The 25,114-nt window shown below is 48.7% G+C and overlaps 8 protein-coding genes across 8 annotated transcripts; 4 read left to right on the forward strand and 4 right to left on the reverse strand.

The window, feature by feature from the left end:
* Positions 1–473: 473 nt before the first annotated feature.
* TERG_01094 (uncharacterized protein) lies at positions 474–2,076 on the reverse strand (the record flags this gene model as incomplete). Its single annotated transcript, XM_003239062.1, has 4 exons — positions 474–767; positions 832–1,815; positions 1,890–1,919; positions 2,005–2,076. 4 exons carry the CDS (start codon positions 2,074–2,076, stop codon positions 474–476), a joined length of 1,380 nt encoding a protein of 459 aa, XP_003239110.1.
* An 839-nt stretch (positions 2,077–2,915) lies between these two features.
* On the reverse strand, positions 2,916–5,896 carry TERG_01095 (uncharacterized protein; the record flags this gene model as incomplete). Its single annotated transcript, XM_003239063.2, has 1 exon — positions 2,916–5,896. One exon carries the CDS (start codon positions 5,894–5,896, stop codon positions 3,401–3,403), a length of 2,496 nt encoding a protein of 831 aa, XP_003239111.1. The 3' UTR covers positions 2,916–3,400.
* Positions 5,897–9,197: 3,301 nt separating this feature from the next.
* TERG_01097 (uncharacterized protein) lies at positions 9,198–13,701 on the reverse strand. The gene is made up of 10 exons (XM_003239065.2): positions 12,294–13,701; positions 12,204–12,226; positions 11,956–12,148; positions 11,615–11,897; positions 11,396–11,561; positions 11,070–11,331; positions 10,775–11,008; positions 10,490–10,718; positions 10,241–10,434; positions 9,198–10,185 (listed from the first exon to the last, which is right to left on the reverse strand). Exons 1-10 carry the CDS (start codon positions 12,513–12,515, stop codon positions 9,649–9,651), a joined length of 2,343 nt encoding a protein of 780 aa, XP_003239113.1. The 5' UTR covers positions 12,516–13,701; the 3' UTR covers positions 9,198–9,648.
* Positions 13,702–14,922: 1,221 nt separating this feature from the next.
* TERG_01098 (uncharacterized protein) lies at positions 14,923–17,801 on the forward strand (the record flags this gene model as incomplete). The annotated part of the gene is made up of 2 exons (XM_003239067.2): positions 14,923–17,604; positions 17,667–17,801. The coding sequence occupies 2 exons, from the start codon at positions 14,923–14,925 to the stop codon at positions 17,799–17,801; spliced, it is 2,817 nt and encodes a 938-aa protein (XP_003239115.2).
* An 849-nt stretch (positions 17,802–18,650) lies between these two features.
* On the reverse strand, positions 18,651–19,682 carry TERG_01099 (ribosome biogenesis GTP-binding protein YsxC; the record flags this gene model as incomplete). The annotated part of the gene is made up of 2 exons (XM_003239068.1): positions 18,651–19,047; positions 19,117–19,682. The coding sequence occupies 2 exons, from the start codon at positions 19,680–19,682 to the stop codon at positions 18,651–18,653; spliced, it is 963 nt and encodes a 320-aa protein (XP_003239116.1).
* Positions 19,683–20,019: 337 nt separating this feature from the next.
* TERG_01100 (uncharacterized protein) lies at positions 20,020–20,645 on the forward strand (the record flags this gene model as incomplete). The annotated part of the gene is made up of 2 exons (XM_003239069.1): positions 20,020–20,088; positions 20,154–20,645. 2 exons carry the CDS (start codon positions 20,020–20,022, stop codon positions 20,643–20,645), a joined length of 561 nt encoding a protein of 186 aa, XP_003239117.1.
* A 1,802-nt stretch (positions 20,646–22,447) lies between these two features.
* Positions 22,448–23,017, forward strand: TERG_01101 (uncharacterized protein; the record flags this gene model as incomplete). The annotated part of the gene is made up of 2 exons (XM_047747703.1): positions 22,448–22,929; positions 22,987–23,017. 2 exons carry the CDS (start codon positions 22,448–22,450, stop codon positions 23,015–23,017), a joined length of 513 nt encoding a protein of 170 aa, XP_047603667.1.
* A 409-nt stretch (positions 23,018–23,426) lies between these two features.
* Positions 23,427–24,633, forward strand: TERG_01102 (60S ribosomal protein L8; the record flags this gene model as incomplete). The annotated part of the gene is made up of 4 exons (XM_003239071.1): positions 23,427–23,429; positions 23,704–23,778; positions 23,862–24,371; positions 24,433–24,633. The coding sequence occupies 4 exons, from the start codon at positions 23,427–23,429 to the stop codon at positions 24,631–24,633; spliced, it is 789 nt and encodes a 262-aa protein (XP_003239119.1).
* Between the last annotated feature and the right edge of the window lie 481 nt (positions 24,634–25,114).

Here is a 25,114-nt window from a genome sequence, read left to right on the forward strand (position 1 = left end):
GCACGGCATATATTGAATATACTCCCACTACCATGGAGAAGGATGTCTGCAATGCTCGCTGTCTTTTGTTAATTCTTCAAGAGTGACGTTCGGAGGTTGAAAACGACGTCAAAATAGAGTCCAGGATTTAAAGTTTAAGTCACGTGTCACGACTCTCAGCGGAGAACAAGCAAAGCGACAGGAGAAATTTGATACCCATAAAGGAAAAGGTGTTTCATTTGGTATCTGTCATACAAGCCTTATCATTCGAGAGAAACAAAACTATCACTGCATACCACGATCTCTAAGGAGGGCTGGATAACCCGGAACAACATCACCTAATGAGCCGACGAAAAAGAAGGACCTGGAGAGGAATATGCTCCTATAAATGGGCGTAACACATGAGAGGCTGAAAATAATTGGGGTTCATATGCAGCATATATGCATTGTATGAGGATTATAGAAAACCGGGCAAGAAAAATAATAGGCATGATTTAACTATCACGACCTTGCTTCGGGAAATAGGATCCTCTAGATGAGTGGACACGTGAGTGGTGGCGATTCGGCGAACTAGGTCGAGAAGTACTCATCCCAGTCTCGTTAAGGAGAGGGGTAGTGGGCAGTTTGATAGAAAAGTCGTTCGGAGACGAAAGAGTCTCCTCGATCTCTATCTTGGAGGGCCTCCCGGATTTCTCCGCCGCATGTACGCGTATCGGGGGGATCCCTGATTGCATTCCGGGGAGGTATATATAAATAGCTGAAAGAACGATGGCAGTGCCGATGATGAACTACATTTTGGTAAACATACACATATCACAAGGTGATCAGGGGAGGATTAAAAAAAGGTCTTACATTTACCGATGGGCTGAAGTCAAAGAACCAGGCGCTGACTAAGGTGCTTAGGAAGATGCTGATACCTCCGGGCGCAAGTCTTAAATAGTTGTCTGCAAAAGTCATGCAGAATGAAGTTGCAAGTCCTCCGATAGCCTGGGAGACTATCACAGCCCAGACAACCCAATTGTAGCCCTGGAAAAACCCTGCCTTAGCAATCGTTTCGCCGTCAGTGAAGATGACTCCAATGAACAAGGCGGGGAAAATTGAATAAATGGCTAGCTGAACATTTCGGATCCAGATTGAAGTAGAGGTATGGCTATCCTTGAGAACCCTTTCAAAGGATACTCCTGCAAATGCCGAAGTGATGCAGGAGCCTATGGTGGCTAAAACGCCGATGTTAGCATTCAATCGTGGATGAGCAAGCATCATGTCCTCAATGATGCCTTCATAGGTAGCTGATCGTTTTGTCAGCTTGGGAGCCTCTTCTTCAACCCGTCCTATGAATATGTCCGATATATCCGAGAGGGAACGTCGTATATTTACGTGCTTGTGATTATCAGGATCGAGAGGGTCAGACGAGAGTTGTAGATGCATGATCACCACACCGGCTAATAGAAGGAACAGAGCTGCCCATTTTCCTGGCGCTAGACTCCTGCGCAGAACGGTCATGCCGAATACTGCACCTAGTATGATCTTCAACTGGTATGTAGCCTGGAAACGTGCAGCTTCCAGGTTGGACATAGCAACATATTGAAGCGAGTTTGAAATGGTGTAGAAAATAGCGGGTATAGCCAATTTCCAACTGTCTCCGGATAGCACTTTGGAAGAAAGGGTGATAAATAGAGACGTGGCTGTCGTAGAGGTATGTGCTGTGAAGGAGAGTTCGTAGAGAGCGGCCGTAAGGGCAATAACGAGTTTTATCACCTCGTTGAGGAAGACGGCCGTCGAAGGAGTGTATCTATGGCCGCCAACAGCGGGCATCACCCTGGAGTAATGCAGTAGCTACAGCCCCGGTCAGCTCTTCTTATCACTCGCGCGCACATTTTACCTGGAGGAATTGGTGTAAATGTTCATACCAGGATGTATGCGGACGACTGCACCGTCAACTGTTCCGGCCAAAAAGTAATTCGTCAGCGAGCAATCCATAGCAGCTATGCATTTTCAAAGCCAGAGGAGACGCAAACCCCGTACCAGGACCATCAAGAAGCTCCTCACCGGAACTCCCATCCATATCGACGACCCCGCCCTCGACTCTCTGCCCATCTTGTGTCCGTCCTCGGGGCAAGGCGCACAGCTGTCCGTCTAACGGTGTGCGTACCGTATGCAAAGGGGCCGCCCGGCGCAACAACGGTCACGACTGCGCAGGTAGCTGTATTCGGGAGGTGAGAATGCGGTGTCACGAAGAAGCAGCACGCATGCTTCTGCCAGTATATTCGATTCCAGGCCAGACAAGCAGATGCAGCGAAGGCGAGCTCCCGAATGAGGACCAGACGGCGAGGCTAGAGGAACGACGGAAAAGAAGAGAGATTCTCGTTAACTGACGGCGACGCCTGCACCGCGAAGAAAAAAGAGCGACAGCTGAAAAGAAGCAAGCAGGCAAGCGAGAGATGAGTTGTCACACGATCCCGAGCCAGCAAATCCGCCGAAGAAGAAATGAAGAAGCGTAAGTAAAAAAATACAAAAAAGGAGTGGCTTAACTTTTTGCGATACAAGGACTTGCTTGCTTGATGCTTGCTTTTTTCTCTTCGTTTCTTTTCCTGCTTGCGTCTCTCTGCTCGACCCTGGCTGCTGCTGGGAGGGCGCCACTCGGGCGGTTACGAGTCGTAGGGGGGGGGGGGGGGGGGGAGCGCAGGCGATGGTAGGAGAGATATCTCCGGACGGGCAGCCTTTCTGTCTCTCCCTACGAGATGCCAGGGAGCAGCACACTTGCAGAGCGCATGGGGGTAAGTCCTTGCATGGCGACGGGATGAGGGAAAGACGGTCTACAGTGACAGCCAGTGACACACTCTGCGCACACCGAATAGTCGACTGCCAAAGGGCGTCCGGAGGGCCAACATCTTTTTTTGGCTTCATCATTGGCAGACTGCGGCTCTCTCCACCGCTGCAGAAGGCCCTTGTTCCCGGTAAGGGGCAGTCTGTTGTCGGGCTACTATTGGGTCAGGGGACCTTACGATTCATGACGGGGATGAGTTGGAAGATGGAGATGAGATCTCTAAATGTATTCTCAATGATACTCAAATCGCTAACTAGTTATGCAAAACTAAGAAAACCCCTGGCTTGGGAGATGGATGGACTGATGCAAAGAGAGATCCGAAGATTTAAGCAGACACGACCGACTCCGCCATGCTGAACAAAGATTGGTGGTACAATATGAAATTAGACAGTAACAAGGAGATAGATCAGGGCAGCCCGTAGAAAGGAAAAGCGGGATTGAAAGAATGAGACTCCCGGTTGTGCTTCAAGCGTTATCTCGTTAATACAATAATGATAGAAAGTAGACGAAAAGGCGGCTAGCCTGGTAAAAACGATTGTAAGGGGAAAGATATTTCCAAGGAAAGAGACAGAGAGAGGGGAAAAAAATGGCTGTTTAATGAACGATGGCAACGCCGGTGGCTTCGCTATTCCATCCTAGTGCCCAGATGGGGATATCCGGATTCGTCTCGATGTCCTTTTCACAATCATCATTGTCATCGTATATAGCTGTTGTGTTGGCTCGATTCCGAAGGCTTTCCCTAACAGATGGCATGGACGGGGTATGTGACAGGCGAGAAGAATGACGGCGATGCTTAAACGGTACTGCAGGAGGGGTGAAAGGTGAGGATTGGCCCGATGGAGGAGAAGGGAAGCAGACGCCGGAGTTCACCAGGTTGATTTTGGGTAACGGGGGAGGGCTCTGGAAGCTTGTGTGGTAACTTGTGTCTGAGGTTACGCTTTGCGGAACTGAGGGAGAGCTGGCTGCATCGCTAGTGATAGATGCGTTGCTGGGAGTTGGGATAGATCGGGGAGGCCTCTTTTGGAGCGGAGTTGGAGGAAGAGCAGGACTGAGTCGTAGGAAGGATGTATCGGAGCTGTAGCTAGAGGCACTTCGTCGGTTCATCTGAGTTGCGAGTGCTCTGGCCCATTCTTTGGTGTTGGTTGATGCACTGCCGTCCGGGGAGAGCGTCTGCGGCACAGCGCCCTTGTTCCGTCTTATTAGCTCCAGAAGGTATTCCTCTTGTCTGGTCACTGCTATGACACGGCTTCTTCTATTTCCTGGCTGGGACAGCCCGCTCTCGGCCGGCGAGAACTGAGTCTGTATACGGGGCAGCGTTGGAGGGGAGGTAGGCATCCGGTCAGGGATGGTACGACCGCTAGAGAAATTCGAGTCTGTTGGACTTAGGATTGACGGATGAAGGCTAGATGCCTTGCTAGAGGTATCGCCGTTCTGTGATCTAGTTGCCGTGCTCGTTCCGCTCCTCGCTGGATGTTTCTTAGAACTTGAATGGACTCGTTTGATGGACGGCCGACTGGTGGTAGTCACAGCTTTGGCAGTGCATATCTGGAAGCCTTCGTCAATCGTGGTGATGCTGTCCCTTAGCCCGGTAGTATGGTCAGACGACTCATCCTCACTCTCGTCTTCAGACGAGGAAAGACAAAGAACACTCGACTCGTTCAAGTTGGAAGCATTCAAGATAGCGCGACTGCTCTTTTTTCTTATCCTTGGCTTCTCCTTGTCTGATTTCTCAGCTGCCCGGGAGTTGGTGCTCACACTGGGCTGCGAGCTGTTTGAATTCGAATTTGCCATGAAAGTCGATTTCACTGATCCTGACGAGGTCTTGGGCTTCTGTGTTGATCCGTTCGGTACTGCAAGACGGCCATAGCCCGGTTTTCCGGACTGGACACTAGGTTGACGAGAAGGCAAGCTCATTGAACGTCGTTCTCTCGTGGCGGGTGCAGGGTCTCTTGACAGCAGTTGTCCATACATGACCTCGACCTGGTCTCCCGGTTGGATGCCCATATCATCATCCACTAGATAGTGTCCAGCCGCATCATACCACGCCGAGTCAAGCTTCTTCCGTTTGTAATTGAAATCCCGCCAGTTACCTTCATATTTGCGGTCAGTGAGACGTTCCCCTGTGTCTTCTGCCAGTTTGTCCTTCTCCTGACGTTGCTGCTGCTGCTGCTGAATGCTCTGATCCTTTTGATGGTCGAAGGGTTCCTGAAGGGATGAAGTAGATTGGTATCGGTCCAGGGGCGCCTGGACAGGCGTCAGATCATCGTCCTGACGGTATTCCGACTGTATCATGTCCTGTTTCCCTGAGTTGGGGGATCTGGCTGTCAGCCGGTCGAGGGCCCGCTGGGCCTTTTCGAACTTGTGAGACTTGTAGAGAGAAGTGTCCGATCCATTGGACATGATCGACGGAGGAGTAGCTGTCCGGTCAGGAGACGGAGGACAAGGAACAGGCGTCTTGCGCTGTCTAGGGAAGAGTTTAGATAGGTCAATCATGGGTGGCCGATGCTTTTGTTTATTATGTGCCTTGCGTGAAGAAGTTCCCCTAGAGTTGTGATCTGTCGACAGGTCTGTAGTAGACTGGCTGGCCCCGGCCGGATAGTCCCTCAAGGCAAGGTCCTGGGAAGAGGTTCCGTTTGTATGATAAGACTTTTGTGAGCGATTGACGGACTGGGAGGTAGAGGAGGACGAGGGCTCGGAGGGCCGCAGTGAGTCTTGTTTCAAGTTCGACGATGTCTTCCTTGTGACGTGCCGAAGAAAAGGGGACGAAAGACGTGGCCGTACTTTGTGCTCCTTGACCGGCTCTATATCTACCTCCTCGTCCAGACGGCCGGTCCGGTTTATGCTGTAACCCCCCGTAAGGTCTGACGCACAGCTCTCTGCTCGCGGTGCCGCATCAGTCTCCATCTCTGTCTCCCGTAACCCCCCCTTGTGTTCCCTCCAGAGGGTCAGGTCGGGGCTCGGCGTAGCAGGAAAGGAGTCGAAGGCACGCTCGATGATCCCCAGGCCATTCTCCTGCCGGTACTGCCGCTGTTCCTGGCGCTGGTGGTGCTGGCCAGCGCTCGACATCCGCGGGGGGATATCCAGCGTCATGCTGCCTGTGTGAAACATGTGTGTCTGTACGATCGAGGAGTGACGGCTGTCTGCAGCACCGGCCTGTACTCCGTATATATAGCGACTATCTGTAATGGCCAGCAGCGTGGTTTATGCCAGCATCTGGGCCTCCCTTGTGCTTCCAGAACAGCGCGAAGTCGCAGATCCGCCAACCATGCGAGAGGGAATAGTTGCACGACCTGGCTGCTATTGAAGGCTCTTTTGCTATGAAGAAGTCGCCCTTTTTTTTATCTTTCTTTTCTTTTTTTTTCCCCCCTTGTTCCTGGCAAGAATCTGGTATTTTCTCCCCCCCTTGGGGCTGGCGTGGAGGTTGGTTGGTTGGTCTGGGGGAACTCTGAGATATCACGGCTGCAGGAGGAGAGACAGCAGCATCACCGCGCGGACGAACTTGCCGGCACAACCACGGTCAGAAAACACAAGCAGACTCGTCCAAGGCGTTCTCGAAGGAAGAACTCGTGCCTGATGCCCAACAAAGAGGCGGCAGAGAGGAGACGGAGCGAAGAAAAAGCGGGATATATGTACGGGGTGCGCACAGCAGCGCGGCCGCAGAGAGAGAAAAAAGCAAAGACACAGGCCGAGGGCCTTTGCATGGCATGGCCGGCTCTCGCTGCGCTGCTCTGGCTTGTCTGCGTCGCTGCCTCCTTTCTCCAGGTCCAAAAATATTCTCCTTGCTGCCGTTTGGGGCCCGCTTTGCTTCTTCTCGCTGCTCGTCTTTGCTTCTTTTTAGGCTCCTTCGGGGGCTTGCAGGGTTCATCTTTCGCTAGCCTTTACGCTGCACTGCGCCAAAGTAACGCCAGTGAGGATCGTCGCACAAATTGGAGATCGGGCAAGGGATATCTGAAGCTGATGCCCCCCCGTCCCTGGGAGTTGAAGATGCGAGAGGCATGGAAGGGGCATCGGGCAGTTATTATTATTTACGGGGAGGAATCAATTGATGCCACAACCAGCTTCTCAGTGCTGTCCGCCAGATATGAGACTGCGCCCTTTGCTATCAACAGGACCGCCTGTTACAATGGCCACCACCCCCCAAACAACTTTCAAGCGTGCAGATGTCTGGCCATTACATCACCACGCTTCCTGTGCGTCTGGATTCCCCCTGCTGGAGCTCCTCGGCTTCGACCCGTTCTGTGCCTGTGGAGAAATATGCTCCGTACCGCTGCTGGTTGGTCTAGGATTAATTAAACTGGCCTACCAAGGAGAGGGAAATAGGAACCTGAAACACAAATTGACTGGAGCTGCGGGTTCCAGAGACCAGGCCTTGACAGTCGCTGCATTACTTACGAGACGGGAGTCCTTCCCGTTGGCAGCAGCTCCTCGTCTACGCCAGCCCGGGCTGTCGAGATCTCTATCTAAAGTACGATGCAGTTACATAAAAACAGCGGCAGACCGGCAGACCGGCAGATGAAGCCACGCATGTCCAGCCGGATGGGCTGGGACGTGATTGATGGGCCAGGAAGAGGAGCAAGAAGAAGCCCTGGGCATCGCTTCAGCCAACCAGGCACGGGAGAGCCGCAAGAGCTAGGACTGAAAAAGACCATCTTCCGGCGTCAAAGGATTCAATGTTCTGCCTCCTTGCTGATAGTTGGTTAGTTATCTAACCATATATATGGATCCTGAGCTGCCCCCCATTTGCTTGGATCAAATCTCAAACGACTGGGTATGCTCGTTTTGTCGCCTTATATCACGATTCGAGTATAGCTAGCAGATATATTAACTAGCTTACTTCTATCCCCAGGGCCCCATAGCTGAATCGATTCGCAAGATTTACCAGGGCTATTGCCTGATCCAAGGACGATTACGGCCGAGTGCATTATCACTATCTCGATCGGTCGCTGCCTCGAACGACTTCTGTACATGCACACGCAATATACTTACATATTCATAGACCGACCCTCTTGGTGTGTACGGAGTATGTGTATGCGTGTTGATACTATAGAGAGTAACGTGGCGTCCCACGCTTTGAACGATTGTCTCCCGACTACGGGAGGTTGAAACACTGGCTACGCCTAACATTAACGGTAGACCCAGAGGTTGGACAGGCCTCTCTTCCGTGTCTCTCTCTCTTTTGTCCCCCTGTGGCACCCGCAGGGACGACTATCTTCCTTGCCACTGAGCGGGGGAAGGTCAGTATATCAGCCAAAAAGGGTGAGCAGCAGAGAGCCTCCCTTCCCCTCTCCCCTATCATGTCCGGTGTACAAAGCACTCTTGCATATCTTGAAATCGATGCCCCATACGATGTGCATACAGAGCATGCTTCATAATTCTGATCGTCAGCACCATCTCCTGTCACTTTCGCAAAGCCGAAGCCACAAAAGGAGCAGCATAATTTGTTGTTGTACGGAGTACTGGAATTGGCCTCCAAAATATGTTTATACTCTCTTGTATTCAACTGGCCGTCCCTGGCCTGACCCATTTTCAACCGCTTACTGACCACTTCATGATTGACCATTTATCCAAATATTTTTTGTAGGATGTCCCTGGAACACACCCTGCCTCATATTTCATTGGCACTATTATGACAATCAAACCATTTCAGCATCCATGGGCAAAGGTTGACTTAACCCGGCTCGTAATCGCCACACGATCGCCATAGGCATGTTTGGGGTAAATCTGATCGAGCTCTTTCGTCAAAGAAGCTTAAATCGACATGGTTTATTATCTTATTCTCCATATATCAATAATCATATATCAATAATAATAATAATAATAATAGCAGGGTGGTATCAAATGTCTAGCTTGCAGTAGCTCCGATGCCAGTAGTCTTAATAGCCGATAACCATATAATGGCTAACCACGAATATTAACCATCGTGCCAAGTTGTCTTAATTTTTAAATTAGCAGTGCACTCACGGAGTACCCTGCATCTCTTCGGATATATGCACCTTGTGAAAATTGCCAATTAATACCACATCTCCATCTTCTCTCCATCCTGCCCCCATTTTTCTTTCCGTCTGCATTTGTATTATTATTATTTCGTGGCGAAGTGGCGGCGTCATCAAGGTGATGGAGTTACGGAGTATGGCCTGCGAGGCCGCCTATGCAAAATGACGAACCGATGGAGAATTTGATAACTCGTTCACTGGCTAACGAACTAACTATATTCCACTAGAAAAAGGAATATTGGAATAATAACGGGCTAAGCCCGTCCAGATAACTCCTCAGTGGGAATAATTTACACTCTCTTGCCTACACGAGCGAATATAAAATCCGTATTTGATGCTCCAGGCCGAATTGAGGCCAAAGCGCGCCGCCCATCATCACGGTGGCGAAGGCAAGGAAGCGAATTGGGGCTCAAGAGGTGTTTCGACGGAAAGGGAGATCGGCCAAGCGAGAGTTCAATAGACAGCAGATCAGCGTTGTGATATATGTCTTGTTCTAGATGCTGTCTCGTGGCCCAGATATAAATATAGTTACCTCACGTCCGGCACATAGGAAATTTCGATTCTCGCACTGCTAAATAGGGTCAAAGGGGGATGGATGTAGCTAAAAGGTACTCCGTATAACGGCATATTAAGCAGATCGGGTAAATTGATAAGACACCCATCGGCGTCACTCGGACAAATGGATATGGGCTCAGGTAAATATGTATCAGGTAAATGTGCGGAGTACGGAGCACTCCGTAGATGGACGAGGGGGAAGATAGATGATAAGATGACGCGCGCAGGGAGAACACGAGAAGAAAGGCAGCTGACTGCGTTAGCATGCAATAAATTCAGCATTCGCCTCAATACTCAACCACTCTCTTCTGCGGCAGAGTCGCCGATGTCAATGGGATGGGCCGCATTGCTAAGTTTACGCCGTTTCAATGGCTGTTGTTTTGCAGGCTGATTCACAGATGCAACCTGCGAGTCGGCGTCAACCAGAGGCCGGGTCCTTCCACCGCCATATCTCAGGCCTCTTCTTAGCTCCTCTTGGGCACGGGATGCAAGTGAGTATTGGGAATGCGGAGGAGACGAAGGAGGGCTGGTAGTCGCAGCATTGTCACGCTCGGTCCGGCCCCCATTTCCCATAGGCAATATGCGCTGGCACTTCGAAGGCGCCACACTTGTGGCTGCATGAGGCATGGCAATGCTGTCATCCTCGTCTTCGCTAATAATAATAGGTTCCGAATTTGGAATGATCTGGACATTCGCCGCTCTTTTGTGCGGAGGGTTAGTGTGGCTACTTAACATATTTCCTGGCTTCGTACTCGAAATCTGGGCGGTAGTGGGAACCGCAATAGGACGGGCACCATTCTGTTGAGGGTCTTGAGTGGATGGTATCATGTACTATGTAGAAATATTATTAGTGCTGATATTCTGGGCTAGTAGGCATGATACGTACGTGGTGTGAGATTTTGGCCAAAGGGTTGAAGATCTCATTCCTCAGGCGATGCCTGATATTCTCTGAATCTGGAACTCGGAACCTCGGTAGACCCTTTTCTGCAAATCCCCTCCGTTTTGAACCTGGAGTTGGCTCAAGAAAGCCGTTCTTTCTAAGTAAGTCTGTAATCTGTACAACTTCATTTCCACTACAGTCTATATAACGGTAAGTAAGCTATATATACGCTCGATTAGGGCAGGGTATGCTTACGCAGCCTTTGTGCAAACTCTTTGACGCGAAGTGGATAGCCATCTTCGATTATTATTTTGAGGGCCTGTCGGAGCAACACTAGTGTTTCGATTTGTCTGAAGACTTTACTTTCATCCGATCCTAAAAGGCATGTATAACACGCATGTGTGACGGGAATCTTCTCGTCATTGGGGTGTAGAAATCCATAGCACGTCAAATGCTGCCTGGTATGACAGAAATCGCATTCAAGCTGGTCAAAACACATTAGAATAGGTCAAACGTGAAGCCAATGTCAACAGGACTCACCATATCTGGCTCTGGCTCGGGCCAGCCGCATTGACAATTAACCTGGCCCCTGCCATTTTGCGGATCCTTGTCACCAGCAATATGAGTAGCTTGTGAAAGATTGATTCCCTGCTTGATTTTTGATGTCTGTGCCTGGCTCAGGCACGGTTTAGCACCCGAGGTTGTCTTTGAGGGATTAGAGTAGGAATCCGCCTGGGTTGGTATTAATTCACTGTCTGGAGGTGGCACCTCAAGCTGCCAATGAAAACGAGGTTAGCAGCCGATAGGCCTTAGTATATTCAGACTATAACCTCACCATTTTCTGTAACATTCCCTTCGTAATGGCATCTTGCCTCGTTTGCGTTGATTCCGGAACTTGTATTGATTCCTGTGAGCTCCTTTCGTCGGAGTTCTGGGTCATGGCCTGGGAAGAAGGCTCCTCACATTCTAACCCAACTTCACTCTCCCGATCTACTTTCTCCGAATATTTAAGGGTATCTGGAATCTGTCGTGTCCCTGCTTCCTCATCATCTGCATCCTCACGGGTACATTTAAGGGAAGTAACTTTAAGCCCAACTCTTTGCGTCAAACAGTCAATACCCTCACAAGGCAATAAACTCCATAGAGAAAGCCCTCGCTCACCTGTGGCAGCCAGAATCCATTATACCACACAATTGTGTTTCTTTTCTCCAGTTGTCATCTCTAGGGTATAATATCTGATCGTGGGTTGTGGGTTTAAATCCACGAGGTTCGTACTGCTGTGGGCAGTTTTGAGTATAAAAAAGATGAATCTCCAGAAAACGTTTGTCTATACATTGTTAGTACAGAATACCAAACTGGAAAGTGCAGGTATATTCTCACTGGGTAGAATAGGGAGAAAAGTGCTCAGAGTTATAAGCCGCCGGATTATCATCTCCAGGCCTTGCTTTGCGGTTCGAAATGTTTTGATTTCCGTCGTTAGCACGTTTGTCTCAAGAGACACTGCCTCCAGCCCCTTTTTGAGTTCATTGACGCCTCCGTCTGTGTAGTTAAAGGAAAACGTATAGGTTTCTAGAACGTGTGAGGGGTTTTCCTTATCGACGAATACCGTAAGTTGGACTGCTTCAAGGACATTCTTTTCTAGAGCGTCAAAAATCCCATGTTCCTAAGCAAAGTCAGCTGAAACTCTACGATGACGAATATAAAAAAGGTAAAGATCTAACAAGCAGGTTCAAAACACTGTCAGCCTTTGGGTTGCGGCCCCGTAAAATTATCTTTAACGGCTGCCCACGTTTTCCAGCCTCAGCTTCTGGACCAGAGCAACCATCAACAAAGTCACCATAGGAGATGTTTGAGTCCGGCCGCTTTAGGTTGAGAAGGTCTCGCTCCCCGAAACAGGATAAAGGCAAGAATTCTCTAAATTGTATGGTATTTAGTAATCTGCTTTTACTCCAAATTTTTTCGATCATACCTAAGGTAGAACAGCGTTCCGAACTTATTACCACATAATTAGCTACAGCTGCATGGTTGTCTATACCAGAAAGACGGGAAGATAACCTACTGAAGCGTGTAGCATAATCTGAGCAAACGCAAGACTTTGCTTCTGCATTAGAGACTGGGGTTGACATAGCGATAGTGGCTTTGAGATAGTTTTGGCAACCGGGCCGTTAGCAGCGTGTTGGCCCCGTGCATTTCTCTGAGCAGTTACCGAAGCCACGGACGCCGTTGTGGCAGCTGCTGCCGCAGTTTGTCGAGCCGGCCGCGTACAGACTGCCTGTGCCATGATTGCTTCAAGACTTAAGCTGGTGATTATGCTCCTTCATCGAGGTTTCAATCAAAAGGAAAAGAACTTGAAGCTACGCGTTGAAGTTAAGTAGGGGATATCCCAATCGGGCCATGTCATGTGAATTCCCGATGCGGCAAATTCTACTTCAACCTCAGAAATCAGCCTCATACAGTGTAATCGAGGGCAGTTTCATGAAGATATATGATACAACAAATAATATAGCAGACATTATCGAGGTATCTATTGAGGCCACGAAGATTGATAATAAACTGCATAGGGTATCGCTGTTCATGAAAATGGAACGCCGCTGGAGGAGCAAACGCTAGTTCCAGGGTATATCCTAATCGAAGAACACGCCAAACATGTTCGACCATGCTTGATATACTGAAGACAAATGCAGAGGCATAACTCAATTTCGAATGCATTGAATATTTACAGCCGCTAGGGCCAGTGAAGTTCAAGCCACTTGGAAGGCAGGAGGGTATCACCCACAATGTGCGGACTAATGTTGAGACTTTGTTGATACCTGATGCGGTCCAAAACTTGTCAAGGCAAGCAATTATCTTGCAGCAAAGAAATGGAGACTGTTCAGCATGAGTACATGACGCAAAAGGTCGTCTCCACTTGCATGGAAGTTGAGGTCGACGTGTAAGCAACCTGCAGCCTCCAATTGTTGTCAACACGGCTTATCATAATCGACGGCCTTGCGCTTTTGAAAAACAAACCAAGACGAGAAGAAAATAAAAACAAAGAACTAAAAGCTCAACAGCAGCGGTCTGTGACTAGTTATGCCTGAGGTGATGACCGGATTGGACTGTTGGGAGAAGAAAACATCAGGCTTGTTCCGGAGTTATCATTCATCATGCAGGAGAGGCCATCGACTCTCCAGTGATTGGTCCTCCTCCTTCCTTTTTCCTCTCTGCTCCGTGCTGCTGTGGGAAAATAGCAGCTTTTACTGCTGCACGTGAAGCAAGGCAAAACCCACAACAGACATCACCCCGAAGATGTCTTGCCACGCCTCTGGTGGGAGAGACGGACGCAGTTAGTTGTACGCCGGCGCAGCCCGGAGAGAGTGACGAGCTGGGAGGGAGAGAGCCGCTGGAGTGTCTCGTCTCATCCCCCTTTTTGCTATGCTCGGCTTTGCCCTTGGGGGACACTCTAATCTTATCTAATGAATCAAATTTATATGGGGGAAGCTGGGCCCGGAACGCGCTAAACCGGTTTCGGGTCTTCTCACCGCGCTTCTTTTTTGCCAGCCACGACCGACCGACGAAGGTCTCGCCGCCTTCTCCTTCTTTCTGCTCGCTCGCTCCCCTCATCCATCTATCAAAATATCTCGACAGGCCGCGTTGACAGCCTCGCGACAGATATTCGATACCTCTCTGTTATAGCATTTGCTTTGCTTGTCTGTTGTTTTCTGTCGTCTACTGTACGCCCCCATCCCGCATCTACGGCATGTTGCCGAATACTAATCCGCGCAGGTCGATTCCGATGTAAAAAGGACTGGCCGTGTTTGCACCACAACCCACCCCTCGTTGCCCTACCACGACCGTCCCGGCTTTGTCTTCCATAACTACACCTTCATGATAGCTTGCCGAGGCCTTTTGCTAGACATGATCTGAGGAAGACCACTCGAAGACTGGATGTTGCCGTCACCTCGGACCGCTTGAAAAGGGCGTCTCCCTTTCCCTGGCCACAGCTTCTATCCTACGCCTTGTCCTAATATTATTATTACTTACATTCGATGCCTTCTGGATGTGCTACAATTAAAATAAAAGAACAAAAGAAAAGGGAAAAACGAACGAAAGACAAAAAACAAAAAACCCAATATCTCGATTTCACCCGCGGTCTCTATAAGATACACAACTCGACAACGACCAATATGTCTCCACTATCTGGGAAATCCACGCGGAAACCCGCCAACTCATCGACAAATGATGCTGAATCGGCGTTACCAGAATCTACCGTTACGTCCAGTTTTAATGCGGTATCAGAGGGGGACACAGCACAGAAGTCAGACGACTGCATACCTTCAAGCGGCACCGTGGGCCAGTTCTCGTTTGCTCCGGCTACCCAAACTACTGTTGTGACAACTACTACAACCACTACAACCAAATTTCCGCCATTTGTGATGAGACCTCCTCGATTTTCTGGACAATTAGACCCAAAGGTTTACCCGCTAGCATCTATGCCGACCCCAGCGCCCCTTCGTGACATACGTTTTGTTCTGAACGGGAAATCGGTTATTTTTCACGAAGCGGACGACGTTCCAGGAATACTGAGCAAAGTAAGAATTTTTATTCGACACCTGTGTAGGTGGTAACTTTTTGTAGTATATACTGACTCGTCAAATCAGTTTAATGAGCAACAGGAATCGCTGAAAACCTCAGGAGCTATTCGTTCGATGCTTAGAGACGCGCCAGAAAGTAGCAAATCTGATGCTTCAAATTCTAACCTTCTAATTCGAAGTCGGCCCCCAAGATCCTCAGACACACGACGACCGCCATCTCCCACTTCTAACGCTACTGCCGAGCCAACTCCTGCAACGATTCATAATTCTTCTGAAGAAAAACTACAGCAAACTGGGTCAGAGCAATCGGTTTTATCACGACGTTATGATTTACCCCAGCGGGAACTGGGCTTAGCAACTCCTGAAACAGAGAATACAAGCTTTTTACACTGCAATAAGGGGAAGCGGGGCCAACGAACCCGCTCAATGCTTGGGAAACAATACCATGAAGAGCCATCAAGTGTCTCTGGAATAGCTAGCCCCATAGCACCTTCGGATAAAGATAGCAATGGGGATAGTTGTGGAGATGGTCTAGAAAAGTCCCCACTTCTAGAGAAGCAGTCTAGCACAGCTCCCACCCAGGCGGCTGGCCGTCGTGGTAATACCCAGCTGGATAATGGTTCGATTGAGGGCAATTTACGGAAGTCAATGAAAATGAAGCTTCAGGTAAAGTCACGACGCAACAAGCAAGGACTACTCGGGTTAGAACCCTCGAATTCGCAAAATATGTGCTTGCCCAGCCCCAGCCTCTCTCCGATAGCTCTCATGAACGCACAACAATTGGGAGAAGCGTCGGATTCAACAGATGACGGAGGTGCAGATTCAAGCTTGGATGAGCTGCTGAAATCTAGCAATAAGGGCATCCGTACAAAGAAGGTCAAGAAAATAATGGACTACAGCAAGAAAATTGCCAGCAGGGGATGTATGCCATTGTCGCCAAACTCCTTGGTACTTGATATGCCGAACATGTTGAGCTCTTTTGAGGCGATACCAGATGAACTCAAGTCGTACATGATGTACCAGTTCCTCCGCAGATGTCCGAAATCAACCCTTCATCTTGTTGCAAATGTCGTCAATCCTGCATTAAAGTGTGACTTTCTGTCTAACCTACCCTTAGAGCTTGGTTTAAATATTGTGAAATATCTCGATGTGAAGTCCATGTGTCGAGCTTCCCAGGTCTGCAGAAAATGGAGGCACATCATCAATTCGGATGAGAAGACATGGAAGGCACATTTTGTTGCTGATGGATTTGTTCTCCCTGCTGGGGAGTTACAGCAAGCCATCGAACAAGGCTGGGGGTGGCAGTTCTCTATGTCCCCCAGCGATGGTGAAAAGGACCTCCGCACCCAATCTTTCAGATCATCTGATAGCGAATGTTCCTCGTCAAGCGCATGGCATCCTGATGTTACAGACTCTAAGATAACCACCCTTCCAACGCCGTTTTCTCCATCTCCAAGGAAACTGAAACGCAAGGCCACAGCTCATCTAAGCGGTCGAAGAGCTGCCAAAAGGGCGGAAACAGTCCTTCCTTCTCCCTCCGAAGATAAAGCCACGCCCTGGCTCCAAGAACAGCTTACAGCTAGTGAAAATCCTTTTATTGCTGCCAATGCAGCAGCTATGGCTGTTCCCTACCCAGATTTTGGCTTGCCTTCCCTGAAGAGTCTACACCTCTACAAGACACTCTATCAGAGACATTATTCCATAAAACATAACTGGATGCGCGAAGATGCGAAACCATTGCATCTTGCATTTCGCGCTCATGACCGCCATGTCGTTACCTGCCTGCAGTTTGATACTGATAAGATCTTGACTGGAAGTGATGATACAAATATCAATGTTTACAACACCAAAACTGGAGCCCTTCAATCAACCCTTCAGGGCCATGAGGGAGGTGTTTGGGCCCTCGAATACTACGGTAATACTCTTGTCTCAGGGTCGACGGATAGATCTGTCCGTGTCTGGGATATCGAAAGTGCAAAATGCACGCAAATTTTCCATGGCCATACATCTACTGTTAGATGCTTGCAGATCCTATTGCCAGCAGAGGTCGGAACTCTTCCAGATGGCACTCCAGAGATGATGCCTAGGGAACCACTGATTATCACTGGGTCGCGCGACTCTACGCTTAGAGTCTGGACGTTGCCAAAGCCTAGTGATCCCACGTATTTCCAGGCGGGTCCTGCACAGGATGATGGGACTTGCCCCTACTTCGTTAGAGTGATGGTAGGGCACACGCACTCAGTCCGCGCTATTGCTGCCCACGGCGATACCTTAGTAAGTGGAAGCTATGACTGCACTGTCAGGGTCTGGAAAATATCCACTGGCGAGGCCATTCATTGCCTTCAAGGCCACAGTTTCAAAGTTTACAGTGTGGTTCTGGATCATAAACGAAACCGCTGCATCAGTGGTTCAATGGACCACATGGTCAAAATTTGGTCTCTTGACACTGGTGCTGTCCTCTATAACCTAGAAGGGCATACTTCACTTGTTGGCCTTCTCGACTTAAATGCCGGCCGCCTCGTTTCCGCTGCAGCGGATTATACCTTAAGAATATGGGATCCCGAGAATGGTCAATGCAAGAACACATTGACCGCACATACAAATGCCATCACCTGCTTCCAACATGATTCTCAGAAAGTCATTTCCGGCTCTGATAGGACGTTAAAAATGTGGAACGTGAAAACCGGCGAGTGTTTGAAAGACCTTCTCACTGATCTCAGCGGAGTCTGGCAAGTTAGATTCAATGATAGGCGATGTGTTGCAGCTGTTCAGCGAAACCGCCTTACATATATCGAGGTTTGTACATAACCACTATAACCTTCTAATTTGTGCACTCGATAACTAACAGTCTACTACAGGTTCTTGATTTTGGTGCCTATCGTGATGGAACGCCCGCACACAAGCTTGGCCAGCGCATTGTCGTCGATGAAAATGGCGAAGAAATTAGCGATGAAGCCAAACCTCCTGTAGAAGAGGAAGTCTCGGATTCCTAAACCTACATATTTACCATCCAACCTGAATAGCCGGTCAACCCAAAAAGTTGACTGACTTTTGTGCACTATCTCGCTCTCACACTTGCAACGCCACACCCAGATACCCAAACATTATTCGAGCACGTTCAATGATTATTATTAGATGATACCTAACCCCTTTACCAAATACGCCTTCAACCCAATGACGCATCGCATAGCGTGGACGACATGCATTTTATGCCCTTCAGTGACGGTTTCGCATACTCGGATACTACCCCTTTACTTGTTCATCGGTGATAATGGAGTTACTTTGTTTTTCGCCCACCTCGAGAGTTGCGAGCCTACTCTCCTGTTTCTCATAAGACGTGAGGCGGTTAGCCGTTTGATTTTGATTTTTTCTTCACTTGTTCTCTACATGTCATCTACATACCCCCTTTGCGTTTCATTCATTTCTTGCTTGAGTTATAAGCTCACAAATGCGGCTGTATGAGTACCACTTTATGTCACGTTTCACCTGTCTGTTGATGTCTATCTACCTCATGCTTGATTCCTAGTGTTGGCCCTCCAGCTGCCCAAAGAACCCTTTACTTCTTACTAATGTCCAGCTAGTTGTATGTTAGAATTGAGCGGGAAATAGTATTCAAAGGTTTCTTTTAAGTACAAGTAAACTGCGAGGATAGACAAAACAAACGCCAAATTGCCTTGCAGCCTCTATATTGACTTCAAACCACTTACTCTTGTCTTGACGCTGGTAAACTTAAACGTAACCCCTGAAAACTCCGCCTAGTACTCTGGTACAGAAGTTGCAGAGATAATATGACAACACAGCAAGTCAGGGAAGTAATTGTTGAAAATCTTCCAGCCTCGACTTTACTGGGGATGCAATGTTTGGGATGGCTGATAATCAAAGCCAGCAGCCTGTAGGATTGACCACTGCAATGCATCAATACCCAGGGGATGCTTATTATGGCCTTCTCCAATCCGGATTCTGTTACTGCAAGCCAAAATGTGCCCCAGAGGCGGAATCCCTTCTTCTAGAGTCGGAGTGACCTCCTTTCTTATTCGGGAAATAATCTGTCTAAACTGCTTCAGACTAGCAGTGCGATGGGACTCCTGGTTTCCGGCCCTGCCTTCGGTTAAAAAGTTATCGGCCTTACTGACGATAATTTGATGAGGGACAGTAAATTCTCGGAGGATGGAGAGAACTTCCTTATCTGAATTCTTAACACCGGCCTTGCACTCAATAATGAGAAATACTCTTCTGAGTCTGTCCAGGTTGGGTATAGTTAGAAGAATCCCACAATTACTGTTGAAGCGAAAACGAGAGCCTACATACTGTTGTCTTTTACTTAGATATTTCATCAACTCATGACCCCATTCCGGTCTACTGGCTTTGCCATAACCGGGTGAGTCGATTATATTAATCTTTGTTTCGCCACCTTTAGTTCCTCCAATTCCAAATGCATTCATAGTTTGTGTCCGGCCGGGTGTTGCCGAGGTATAGCAGATGTCCTCCCCAACCAGCATGTTAATTACCGAGCTTTTTCCTACATTAGACCGGCCCATAAACACCACCTCGGGGATATCTGATTCGGGTATTTTCCGGAACAGGTTCGTTGTCCAAAGGTGGACAGGTGAATGTTTTGATTTGGCGAAAAACCGCCTTGCATATTCAAGTTGTTCGGGAACTGGAATTGTAGGGTCTCTGTAGGAGCAGTATTCTTCCGGTTGTAGTTTTGATCTCCAACTAGGCTGCTTTCCTAGATTCGAGGATTCCACTGTCCTGGAAGAGGCACCATTGTCGAGTGCACCAGCCTTCGATGGCTGTCTTTTTGGTAGCTCTGGGAGTATAGGCTTAACGAGGCGTCTGGAAATGCGAGTTAACGCAGGGCGTGTAGCCATTATCGGGTTGGGGTGCTCATGGGTCAAGAGCCCTGGTTTATCTAGCAACAAATATTATGATGATTAGCAAAAGATGATATAGATAATGAGCGTGGTATTCAAAAAGGTAGCTTGAACGTGTTTGAAGAGTCGATAAAGCTCAAGTTTGCGAGTTTGCGATGTTAAAAACAAGACAAACAGCAGCAAACATGCCAAGATATACCGATAAGCCCTCGATAACACCAACTCGTTAGTTTGCTCGGACATCGCAAACCTGCGGCAGAGACTCGAGATATCAAAGCGAACACAGCTGAGAATACATTCTATATACACAGGGAGTAAAGGAGCGACGCAAAAGATGATCAACGCAGTGCTTGTGTTTAACAATAGTGGCCAACCGAGGCTAACAAAGTTCTATACTCAGCTGGTAATTACGCATACGCACCTGAAGGCAGCCTCTTGATCCTCAGTTAACATGAAAATGACTTCCAGGACACACAAACCCAGCAGTCACTCATATCGCAGATATACACCCTTGTCTCCCAGCGACCTGCCTCAGCATGCAACTTCCTGCCGCTGCCTCCCTTGCTCTCGCAAGGCGCGAGCAACAACTCTGCCGGTAGCCACTCCGATGCACCCACCCAAATCACATACCGAACCTATGCCACACTGTCTTTTATCTTGATATCTACATCAACAGAGTCTCCTCTTGCCTTGATAGACTTGATCCAAGTGTTTGTTGAAGCCCTAGACCGCCTCTTTGAGAATGTATGTGAACTTGATCTTATTTTCGGCTACGAGACGATGCATGCGGTTTTAGGAGAGATGATTGTTGGAGGCGTGGTGATAGAAACGAACCTCGAGCGGATCGTCCAAGGGGCTAGAGCGCTAGAAGGACCACGAGGGAAGAGAAAAGTTGCTGATAGTGCCGGCTCCGCTATTGGACGATCGGGAATTCCTGGCTTAGGAGTTCCTTGGAGATAAATATGGATGGCATGGCTGCAATTTCAGCGAGCATTTAGCCGAACTTCATTCGCGGCGTTTGAAGTCGTTTAATGGTGGGTTGGAGGGCAGTGGAACTTCTATTCTGATAGGAATTTTCCAAGGGCTTTGGCAGTTTTTGTCCGGGAATGCTGAAAGAGCAACACAGCCCATTCGACGAGTAGACGAATTACTCCGGTGATGGAGCTGATGGCTTTGGATACGGTACTATTTTAAGGTTTCAAGAAGCACTTCAACGCTCCAACACCGCCCTCCGGCTGCCCCCATCCCGCATATCTTATGGCATACATATACTCCGTATGACGCTTGATATTCTATCATCCTTTATAATCGCTGCCCTTGCGCCGAACTCCAATGTCTCAATTTAGCATTATGGACCATTTCTGCGTGGATCCTCACCAACCACTACTCGATCGATGTCCTAATGTAGGTGGGCACTCAAAGCCTCCTCTCAGCCGCTTAGTTAGCAGTTACTTTCATGGCTCAACACTTGCATGACCTCATCCGCCTCAGGCTCGTATTCAGCCCTCAAGCTTCGAGGCACAACCGTGGTTTTATGCGATGCCTTGTGCTCCCCACAATTTGCCAAGTGTGATCTTCAGAGGTCACGATTATCTAGTTAGAGATACCATTTGGATTCACCGCATGGTTGTTGTATATTATCACTCCTTGAATATATCTCATACAAGAATAACTTGGCTATTTCCCATTTTCCTGAGATGAGGCAGCTCCCGGCTTGAATGACTCCACCCTTTTGGTCCACGGGTCAGCACCTGTCATGTGCTGTCCTATTCCGCAAGGTGTATGCAAAAAGCATTACACCGTGGCTCCTCGTTAGCTTCTACTGCAGTAAACATAGAGGCCGAAGTGTGGTATTCAATGGCTGCTCTTAACCAAATGTGCGGGTGGACTTTCGGGGTTCCATATGCTCCATCGGCACGGAATAGTTAATGGCTGACTAACTAATGGCAGAGTGTTGATATAATGTCCCGTTGGGCCTGTTATGCCATGTGGGGTGTATAACTTTTTCGCCAGTGATGTTGTCTTGTCCTCGCTTTCGTTCCTGGGAAGTTGGCGATAACCACGGGGAGGGAGAAGAATACCCATATGCATTCCCCCATTTCCCAGCAAGCTCGCGTCTGGCCACATCCCCACCGGAATATCCAAGGCAATATGCAGTGCTACACTAAAGGAACCCAAGAAAGGGATACGGGGCCATCTAAACCGGATCATCTCGTATATCATTCACACATGTTAGGAAGCAAAGCTATGCCAGCCCTCGAATCTGGGCGTTATTAGGGTTACGCTGACCACACGGGAAAAGCTTTAACTCCTAATTTCCAAGATGACAGGTGATTCTATTTTAGAAACACAGACGGGTATCTATCGAAATGGTGGGTCTCACCATATATAAAGACTCGGGTTGGCTTGCTCCTCTTGAGCAGCATCCTTTTACTATCATCCAGTGAATAATAAACAATACCAAACACCATGAAGCTAACTCACTTTATCTCCTATGCCATCCTCTCCCTCAGCGGTGTGCAGGCAGCGACCCTAAACGGACCCTGCACTGGTGCTGGAGGTGCACCCGGAACCTGCATCTCAACCTCCAGCTGCACCAACGCTGGTGGAAAATACATCTCCAATGCCTGTCCCGGCCTTCCTACCGACATGAAATGCTGCTCTAAGACCTCATGTGGTAATGGCGGCAACTGCCGCTTCACCTCCACTTGCTCGAGCGGAAACACCCAAGCCGGCCTCTGCCCTGGCCCCCCTAGCTTCCAATGCTGCCTCCCAGAAGCGAGTGGTGGCGGAAAGTTCCCCCTCCAAAGATCCCAGCGGTTGGCAGATGCAAGAAGACTGCTGTGGATGGCGCCAAGAAGATTGTAGCAGCCCACCCTGGAAAGGTCAGGGAGATTTTCTGCATCCGAGACTGCCCATGCCCAAGTAACAGCGAGCACTGCTGTGGTCTTGCAACCGACATGATGTGCACGTCTGTGGCCGGCGTAAGTTTACCTCCCCTCCTCAGTGATGGAATAGGAACGGAAGACAGTAAACTAATACGGCTTGGTATTGTGAAGAAACGCGACAGAGATGCATTTGGCCGCAGCATGGCTGAGTGGGTTATGAAAAACCGCAAAGCCCTGAACTTGAAATATGTTATCTGGGGGCAGAGGATCTGGAACCCATCCATCGACAGGGTTGTTGCCCCATGGACTAAATGGAGACAAATGGAAGACCGTGGCTCCATTACTCAGAACCACTGGTAAGTTCTGAATGCTACAGCGTAAGTGGCCATGTTCTCTGCTAACAGGGTATCTAGGGACCACGTCCACGTTAGCTACAACGGTTAGATCTTGCTGTCCTCTCAAGGCAAAGAAGTTCTACTTCAATGACGTGTTATGTAGTTTGGATATACCCGTAAATAACAATAAAAAAAAAGGTCTACTCTCTAAATAGAAAACAACAAATGCCCATTATCATCAAGTCGTAGTCATCATCTCCAGCTCTTTAGATGTTTTTTCCTTCCTCTTATTTCTTTCCTTGACGGCTCAAAAATCATATCACGTGAGAGACTATAGGTCACATGATTAGGGCTAAATGGAAATCTTGGCATTGGCTTTCGGGAAAACAAAAAAGCGGCTGATTTCACCACACAAACAACAACTTTTCCGGCTTCAAATTTGATTTTCGATCTTGCACTTCGACTTCTTCTTCATCGCCAGAACAACCAACGACGCCGGTACTCCTTGACCTGACAACATGGTAAGAATACAGCATCCTACGTGAATCCTCAGATCCTCTTCTCGACCTCCGTATACCCTGTTGAGAGCAAAACTCGAGATGGGAGTGTCCTGTCGACAGGTCTAATTCCGTCACACCGTGCTGCGACTCTCCAAGAGCCAGCCCAGGAGGCGTTGACTTGGCTTGAGGTGACGGGAATTGCAGCAATGCAATGACCGTTATCCTCTTTAGAGATCAAAGAAGATGCGATGCTTAGTGAATGCATTTCGCTAATGTCCTCTTTTCTCAATGATAGCCTCCAAAGAGTGGAAAGAAAGTTGCTGCCGCCCCCTTCCCACAGGGAAAGGCTGGCTCTAAGAAGGCCCCAAAGGTGAGTTGCTAATTGATATTCTACCTGAAATATCCAACTTTTTTTCCCGTAGGAGCCGGTTTGTACTAATTGATGTGTTTTAGAACCCTCTCATCGAGAAGCGCCCACGCAACTTTGGCATCGGTCAGGACATCCAGCCAGCCCGCAACCTTAGCCGTATGGTGAAATGGCCCGCCTACGTCCGCCTTCAACGCCAGCGCAAGGTTCTCAACCTCCGCTTGAAGGTTCCACCAGCGATTGCCCAGTTCCAGAACACCCTCGACCGCAACACCGCTGCCCAGACCTTCAAGTTCTTGAACAAGTACCGCCCTGAGTCCAAGGCTGAGAAGAAGGAGCGTCTCCACAAGGAGGCCACCGCTATCGAGGCCGGTCAGAAGAAGGAGGATGTTAGCAAGAAGCCATATGCCGTCAAGTACGGTCTTAACCACGTTGTTGGATTGATTGAGAACAAGAAGGCCTCTTTGGTCCTCATCCCCAACGATGTTGACCCAATTGAGCTTGTCATCTTCCTTCCTGCTCTCTGCCGCAAGATGGGTGTCCCATACGCCATCATCAAGGGCAAGGCTCGTCTTGGAACCGTTGTCCACAAGAAGGTAAGCCTATGCTGAAGATAATGTGCCATTGCTTATCAACGGCTACTAACAACTTCTCTAGACTGCCGCTGTCTTGGCCATCACTGAAGTTCGTGGTGAAGACAAGGCTGAGTTTGCTAAGCTCGTCTCTGCCATCAAGGAGGGATACAGCGACAAGTACGAGGAGGCCAAGCGCCACTGGGGTGGTGGTATCATGGGTGCTAAGGCCCAGGCTGCCATGGAGAAGAAGCGCAAGGCCATTGAGAACGCCATCAAGATTTAAGCTATCTAACGACCCTTAGCTCTTTCATCATGTCACGCTGAGTCAGGTCATGGAGTTCATAGGTACGGGAATGGCATTCAAAAAGTTCTCCTTTTTATTTCTTCTTGCGGAAGCGAGTCATTTTTGATCCTCCCGGGGAACACAAGAAAGCTCTTGTTGCCTCTCCCTAGTTTTAGAAATGAGACGCATTTCTCGCCCTCCAATGGCTTGACTCTGTTACCGAGACCCACCTACCTACCTACCTCCTGTTTTTATATTATTATTTTGCATCTTACATATACCCATGTTAATGAAATGAGGTGAACGGTTTTATGAAGACAAGTGTATGCATGCGTATAAGCTAGTCGTAGTAATCATAAACCCTTTTTCTACTGATGCAATCATGGTGTACAATGCTCTATATCCTAGTGTCCTCATGGGTGCGTCACATTCTATCTCCTGGGTGAGTAAAATGCAAACCTGGCCTCTTATCAAGTTGCCG

Source organism: Trichophyton rubrum (genome assembly GCF_000151425.1).
Source record: "Trichophyton rubrum CBS 118892 genomic scaffold supercont2.1, whole genome shotgun sequence".
NCBI lineage: Eukaryota > Fungi > Ascomycota > Eurotiomycetes > Onygenales > Arthrodermataceae > Trichophyton > Trichophyton rubrum.

Coding starts and splice junctions, on each gene's coding strand:
- TERG_01097 (XM_003239065.2), bottom strand. CDS start 12,515: ATGGCACAGGCAGTCTGTACGCGGCCGGCTCGACAAACTGCGGCAGCA. Junction 11,898..11,955: donor ACAGTGTTTTGAACCTGCTT/GTTAGATCTTTA, acceptor GACTTTGCTTAG/GAACATGGGATTTTTGACGC. Junction 11,009..11,069: donor AGGGAATGTTACAGAAAATG/GTGAGGTTATAG, acceptor TTTCATTGGCAG/CTTGAGGTGCCACCTCCAGA.